The sequence below is a fragment of the Echinops telfairi genome, unplaced genomic scaffold, assembly GCF_000313985.2.
Source record: "Echinops telfairi isolate 266 unplaced genomic scaffold, ASM31398v2 ScPeMD7_7424;HRSCAF=8462, whole genome shotgun sequence".
Classification (NCBI taxonomy): Eukaryota; Metazoa; Chordata; class Mammalia; order Afrosoricida; family Tenrecidae; genus Echinops; species Echinops telfairi.
This window is the reverse complement of record NW_022111324.1, coordinates 51,225,802-51,233,503: the sequence shown is the minus strand read 5'-3', so window position 1 is coordinate 51,233,503 and position 7,702 is coordinate 51,225,802. Positions and strand designations below refer to the sequence as shown.

At 50.3% G+C, this 7,702-nt stretch overlaps 1 protein-coding gene across 1 annotated transcript in view; it reads left to right on the top strand.

The window, feature by feature from the left end:
* Positions 1–1,202: 1,202 nt before the first annotated feature.
* Positions 1,203–7,702, top strand: part of RAB29 (RAB29, member RAS oncogene family) — a 12,033-nt gene continuing 5,533 nt past the window's right edge. Inside the window, exon 1 of the mRNA XM_004699836.2 lies at positions 1,203–1,469. Within this exon, the coding sequence (XP_004699893.1) occupies positions 1,346–1,469 (124 nt within the window). The 5' untranslated portion in view covers positions 1,203–1,345. The remainder of the gene's footprint in view (positions 1,470–7,702) is intronic.

Below are 7,702 nucleotides of genomic sequence, written 5' to 3'. Positions count from 1 at the left end.
ATTGGCCCAGTTATGAGGATATGCAACACACAAGCCACCACAGAATGTCAAACTGACAGACAAGCGGGGGTCAGAAAGGTTACAGGATGGAAAAGTCTAGTTATTAGCTAAACTAGTTTTATGATGACTCATGGCCAACAGCAGCAACAAATGAAGCAAGACCTCCAGTGTGATCCAATTAGCTTCCTAGCTCAAGTGATGTGACTCTTGTGACTAGCATGGTGACTGTGGGAATGAGGATGAGGAACTGTCTCTTGTTCTCTATCATTATCGCTGGGGCTGGTTATTATTAAATGCTGCCGTAACTTTGGGCATGCGGGCGTTCCCTTGTACTTTTCCTGGTATTGGGTCATACGGGAAATAGAAAATCTAGCTTTCTTTTTAAAAATCAGCTCCATAGACTGGTCTTTTTTTAATAGTTTGAATTTTGTTCTATGCGTCATATTAATAAAGTTCTGTGCTTGCCTATTTATTTGAAGGGGTAGAAAACAGACTTTGCTTGGAGCATGAAACATACTTGAGTTTTCATTGACACAAAAATTATTAAATTTATGGAATCATTTTTAATCTTAACTCCAGAAAACCCTTAAAGATAAAAAAGAATCTTATCTACTTGGAGATAGATTTAGTCAGATGAGATCTCGTTGGGGAAAAAATTTGAAAGATATTTTCTGATCCAGAATTATTTTAAAATACTACTGAAGAAGTACGGGTCGTTGTGAAAGTCTTGGAACTTATGTGTAACCAAAAAAAAAAAATCGCGTTAAAACTGCATTTCCCAGGAGACCTCGCGGGCAAGCGTCCACCCTTGGCTTGTGCTCTTCGCCGCGAGGTGAGATGGGAAATGTAGTACTCTAAGTGACCCTGCACGTGATGGGCGCGGAGGCAGGCGAGAGGGACAGTGCCAACCCGGCCGGGCCCGAGTCCAGGAGTGAGGTGCAGACTAATCTTACCCCCGAATTTGATTTGCGCGTTGGTATCCAGGCCCCCATCTTATGCCCCTAACCGTGACATAAGCAGACCCGCGTTCAGTCGCCCTCGGGAAGTCCTGGTGGGTGAGCCCCCGTGCCTGGTCCGGTTTCCGGGCAGCCGAGTCCGGGAGGGGCCGACGGTGCCAACAGCCGGGGGCTCGGCGGCGAGCCTGCGCTCCACCCCGGCTGCGGCCGCGCGGGGAGGAAGCGCGCCTCGGTTTTTGCAGTTTCCTTTTTCGCTTTCTCGTGAGAACCGCCCCAGCCGGCGGTGGGCGGGCATGCGAACTTGAACTTGTAGGGGGGCTGCTGTCAGAGGGGTTAGCTCGGGCGCCACCCCCACTTCGCCGCCCGGACCCGCAGCCCCGCCAGCCGCCATGAGCCACCGCGACCACCTGTTCAAGGTGCTGGTGGTGGGCGACGCCGCCGTGGGCAAGACGTCGCTGGTGCAGAGGTACTCGCAGGACAGCTTCAGCAAACAGTACAAGTCCACCGTGGGAGGTGAGCCGCGGGCCCAGTGCGGTGGCGGGCAGGGAGCTTTGGTGTCCCCAGGTCCTTGCTGGGGTCCGGAAGTCCGCGCCCGCGCCCGGGGTCCTGGGGGAGTTCTTGCTTGGTGTCTGTGTTGCCTGCTGTCGTGCGTTTCCCCAAGGGGGACAGCTGTCTGCCAGGACAGAGGGCCAAGGTGTGAAGAGACGAAATGGGGAAGGGAGGGGAGAATATGAGGCCTTTCTGCTTTTTGTGTGGGCGCACTGTGACAAGTCTCCCGCAGGCTCTGAACTTGTCACAGGGGCAGAGGCAGTGAGACCCTCTGAATGCCCTGGCTGGGTGCCCCCTGCACTGTGCCCTGGGGAGGAAGAAAGGGTGGCCTTGATGGGGGAGGCTCCACCACACTGAAGGACATTACCTGTTCTGGGGATGCCTGGCTGGTCGGGGCAGCAAAATTCCCCACAGAGCCTTCCTTGGCTGCAGAATCAGATGCTTCTCAGAGCTGATGAGAGGGGGGAAGGGGGGGCAGGTGTGTGTGTGTGTGTGTGTGTGTGTGTGTGTGTTCGTTCTACTGATTCCTTAAAGCTAATCTCGGAATTCTTTGAAAAATGTGAAATGGGGGGAGGCTTCAAAAAGTTCAAGGAAATGGAATTAAAATACAACGAGGAGGGGGCAAAGATAAAGGGATTTTTCCATAATTTTTTGGCATGGAATTTTACCTCGATCTTTTTGAAGCCCCCGGCATAGACCTGTTCTCAGACGTAGGCTCTTCCTCCTTTCCCTCCACGTGAGGGAGGGGAGAACATGGGAGACCCAGACTTTAGTGAAGGTCTGTCCCAGATGGGACCTGTGGCCTCCACTGGACTGCTTTTCGGCGGTGGAGATGCCTTTCTGTTAATTAGAACGTGTTTATCTGGGAAGAACTGTACAGGGGCAAAGTCATTAGAACCTTTATTAATCTCTCTTAATTAAAAGGAACTGTTAAAGGAAAACCATTTACAGCCCATTGCCACCCTATCCTCCCCCCAAAACCCTCACTGCCTCCTTAAATAAGCACACCCCCCCCAAAATTTTAAACCTCACTGCCTTCCAGTCAATTCTGACTCATAGTGACCCAATAGACAGAGCAGAGCTGCCCCACAGGGTTTCCAAGGCTGTACATCTTTACAGGAACAGAAAGCCCCATCTTTCTCCTGTACTGCTGGTTCCAAGTGGCTGACTTTGCAATTGGCAGCCACCTTGTCCCCAGTATGCACCAGGGCTGCCTTCCAGGGCCCTACACAGCAGAGTTTCACTGCCCCGTAGGGTTTCCAGGGCTGTGAGCATTAGGGAGCACCTCACTGGGGCTTCTCTCACCCAGAGCAGCTGCTGAGCTCAACTCTGGACCGTTTGGGTGAATGTTTAACCACCGCACTGCTAGGGCTCCCTGCAAAAACTTATACTAACCTGGGTTTTTAAATTTTTTAAATGGGTGCTGGTGTTCTTATAGAACTTTTTTAAAGTATTAAGCATATACAGTGCAATTAAACAGTCTCCTTCCCTCACTGCCTTGGAGTTGATTCCGACTCTTAGCGAGCCTCTAGGACAGGGTAGAACTGCCCCCTTTGGGTTTCCGGGGCTGTAAACATTGCCAGGAGCCCCAGGCCTCATCTCGCTCCCTCAGAGCAGCCAGGTGGGTTCGAACTGCTGACCTTGTCCTAGGCAGCTCAGGTGGTAACCCACCGCACCACCAGGGCTCCCACTTTGTTTCCTGACTGCCTGTCCTCCACCCCTACATCATTTGTTTGCTGTTAAGTGCTGTGGAGTCTGTTCCGACTCCTAGCAACACGAGGGACAACGGAAGGATCCCCGCTCCTCCCACCCACCCCTGTGTTGGAGCCCATTGCTGCAGCGACCGTGTCCATCGATTTCCTTTAGGGTCTTGCTGACCCTTGACTTTGCCAAGTACGATGTCCTCTCCAAGGACTGGGCCCTTCTAATAATATGTCCACCGTACGAGGGCCTCTATTACATGAATTACAGAATCCTTGGGTGGCATAAACGGTGACGCGCTGGTTCCTAGGGAAAAGGTTGGCAGTTCTGGCTTACCCAGAGGCACTTGGGAAGGCAGGCCTGGGGATCTGCTTCGGAAAGGGCGCAGCCTTGAGGACCCTGCGGAGCGGGGGCACCCTGAGTCAGAGTCGCTCAACAGCAACCAACAAAAACATGTCATTGACTTGCGTTAAATGTCTTGCTAATTCAGTTTTAGCATTGCTCGTTTTCATTGAGTGAAGAAGACACGGTAAGACCTATGCAGGCGAGAGCTGTGTGATGTGGAAGCTTGTCCGAGAAGGGAAACTCAAATATGCTCAACCAAAATGAGCAGCAAGATTAACGGTTTAATGCTGCTATTGTAATTGGTACTCATGTCGACGTGAAAAACAACACGTTAAAGCGACCATTTTGTAGGCAAAGGGCATTTATAGAGGTCTAGATAAAGACATGTACATATATGCAAATATATTTATATGAGGATGGGGAAATAGATCTATGAGCCTACATTTATAGGTTTAGTATTAAGGTAGCAGAAGGACATTGGGCCTCCACTCAAGTACTCCCTCAACGCAAGAATATTTTCTTCTAGTAAATTGGCATTCTATGATGCTCACCTTCCCGACACAACCGCTGAAGACAAAGCGGGTGAATAAGCAAATGTGGTGAAGAAAGCTGATAGTGCCCCGCTATCGAAAGATATAGCGTCTCGGGTCTTAAAAGCATGAAGCTAACCAAGCGGCCATCTGGCTGAGAAGCAACAAAGCCCACATGGAACAACATATCAACCTGTGTGATCACGAGGTGTCGAACGGATCACTGAAGACAAATGGGTGCATAAGCAAATGTGGCGAAGAAAGCTGATGGTGCCCGACTATCAGAAAGTATAGCGTCTGGGTCTTAAAGTCTTGAAGGTAATCAAGCGGCCATCAAGCTCAGAAGCAACAAAGCCCACATGGAAGAAGCACACCAGCCTATGCAACCATGAGGTGTCAAAGGGATCAGGTATAAGGCATCATCAGAACAAAAAATCTTACCATAGTGAATGATGGGGGCAGTGCGGAGTGGAGATCCAAAGCCCATTAGTAGGCCACTGGAGATCCCCTTGCAGAGGGGTCTCGGGGAGGAGATGAGCCAGTCAGGGTGCAGTGTAACAACGATGAGAAATACAACTTTCCTCTAGTTCCTAAATGTTTCCTCCCCGCTCCCACTACCATGACTCGAATTCGACCTTGCAAGTCTGGCTAGACCAGAGGATGTACACTGGTACAGATAGGAACTGAAAATACAGGGAATCCAGGGCGGATGAGCCCTACAGGACCAGTGGTGTGAGTGGTGAAACAGGGAGGGTAAAGGGAGAATGGGTAGGAAAGAGGGAACCGATTACAAGGAGCTATATGTGACCTCCTCCCTGGGGGACAGACAACTGAAAAGTGGGTGAAGGGAGACGTCGGACAGGGCAAGATATGACAAAATACCCATTTATAAACTATCAAGGGCTCATGAGGGAGGGGGGAGCGGGGAGGGAGGGGAAAAATGAGGACCTAATGTCGGGGGTTTAAGTGGAGAGAAAGTGTTTTGAGAATGATGTACAAATGCGCTTTACACAATTGATGTGTGTATGGATTGTGATAACAGTTGTATGAGCCCCTAATAAAATGTTTAAAAGAAAAAAAAAAAGCGACCATTTTGTTCTCTGCCTGAGAAATGACGATTTGGGATCGTTTCGTTTGAAGGTCTAAGTGGGTTATACTCTTGGACGCTCCCTCAACCATCGGGAAACATTTATGGAGGAAAGGAATGCTTTCCCAATGGGCTGCAACCGGAAAATCCGGTGAAAATACAGAGGCAGCTGCTTTATCGTAATGCCGGCTGCATTCCTCGATTTCAAACAAAAACAAAACAAAAAATGTTTTCTCCTTTGATCGTGAGCTGGGCGGAGGAGTCCCGAGCAGACCATCACGGTCACGTTCAGCAGCCCGTGCGCGTTTGTGTCAGCGTGTCGGTTGCACGTCTCCGCACGGCCCGGGCTGTCCCTGCGTCTTCCTGCAGGGTTCCTGCCTCCGCTCCTCCTCCTATCGGCACCCTCCGTCCTGGGGTAAATGCTGCCCGTTGGATCGAGCTTAAACGGCTGATTGTTTTACCACTCAGGGGTGAGTTCGGTTCCAGACCTGAAGGGTGACTCAAAGGCACCGTCTTAGGAGTCCACCGGTCTCCATCCAACCAATCTCCCCGGTTTCTTGTATGATTTCAAGTTCCATGATTTCCTCCCCCTCCTCCATGCCACGTTTGTCCGCCTTCACAGCAGATTAGGTAGGAAGCAGAATTTTCAGGTAATACATTCCTCTGAAATTGCCAAACGCAAGGTCATCAAGGTGATTCCGACTCACAGAAACCAGATGGTCACTCACCAGTATGACACCACTGGAAGCCCTTTTATGACCCAGGGGCTGAAGGTTCCCCAGCCCTGCTGTAGACCTCACAGTTAGCGGCCGAACACATAACCCACTGTGTCACCCGGAGTCCTTATAGGTTCTCCTAAACCAGGGGTCCTCAAACTACGGCCTGTGGGCCACATGCGGCCGCAGAGGACATTTATCCGGCCCGCCGGGTATTTTTGCTCCATTTGTTTTTTTCCTTCAAAGTAAGATATGTGCAGTGTGCATAGGAATTTGTTCATAGTTTTTTTAAACTATAGTCCGGCCCTCCAATGTTCTGAGGGACAGTGAACTGGCCCCCTGTTTAAAAAGTTGGAGGACCCCTGTAACCCATGAATTAAATAAAGAACACATGCACCAGAAGACGGACCGGATGGCCCTTGTGAAGGAAACTTGCAAGACCCCAGAAAAACGAGGCGACTCTGTGGCATTCGGGCTCTTCCTGGGCTTCACTGTAACCGACCCCTGCTAGCTGTTTTTCAGTGTTTATTACAAATTTCCCGAGCAATTCTGTTACAGGTGGGGACAAATTATCCTGTTTTCCTCCTTAGCAAAAAGCTTCCCCTTGATGCTCCTTCAGCCCCATCTCAGGGAGGCTCGCCACGTCTAGCATGAGGGCAGACTCCAGCCCATACAGTGTTTGCTTTCTGGCAGTCCTCTGGCATCCACCCCGCCCCCCGCCCCGCCCACTTTAATCCCGTTCCAGCCTGGGACAGTTCCTATAGCTTTGCAGAGGTTGTAGACTCCCCCAGGGTGTGTTTTTCCCGTGATACATTGGATTAGAAGCCAACAGTGCAACTAAATGTGGAAGATGCAAAAGCAACCACACTGAGCTTATGCCCCCCACCCACCCACCCCGCCCCCATCATCCTTTCCCTGAGAAAACCCCCTCTATTTCCCAGAAACGCTTCACCTAACCTGAGACTTGGAGTTATTTTCATAATGACTCTCACCCGCCTGTCCCCAGCTCTCCAGACAGATGTGTTAAATAAATGGGTTTGGCAGCACAGTCAAAGCTGGATCTGCCTTCTGAGAGGAAGTGTGGAGTATCTGCCCCCCACTGAATGCATGAGAGCCGCTTCAGCTCAGCCTCTGGGGGGCTTTCAAAATGTAATTCCCCGAGACAGCTGCCCTGTGAAACCTTTTGCACCTTGAACGGAAACGAAGGCCCTGTCCCCAGGTCATTAACTAGTAAATTGGCCCAAACCTAAGTCTTGCGGACCTCTAAAGCAAAATGACTTATTAGAGAACCAACAGTTACTTTAAAGTCAGGAGGAGGATCTAACCCAGGGATTGGTGACCCTTTCCTGCCAAGGTCTATGTGGATAGTTACACCATTATTCTCAGGCCACGCTGGTCAAATAAGGACTTCACCCCTAATGTGATGGCTGGGAAAGACTGGACGTTCTACTCCAGTAAAGAGTTATCACCTCGGAAACCCACCGGGGCAGTTCTACTCTGTGCTGCAGGGTCGCTGTGAGTCAGCATCGGCTCGATGCAATGAGTTTGATTTCTTTTTTTGTTGTTCTTATTTTTGTTTATTAAATACGCTTATTGGGTGCTCTTCCACCTCTTATCACAATCCATACATGCATGCATTGTGTCAAGCACATTTGTACATATGTTGCCATCATCATTTTCAGAGCCATTTTCTTTCTCCTTGAGCCCTTGATATCAGCTCCTCTTCCCCCCTCCGCCTGCCCACCCCCCACCCCCTTGCCCCAGATGGAATTCTTTAGTGTGGTGGATGGCGGGGACTTCTCATGGGTGAGGTTTGTG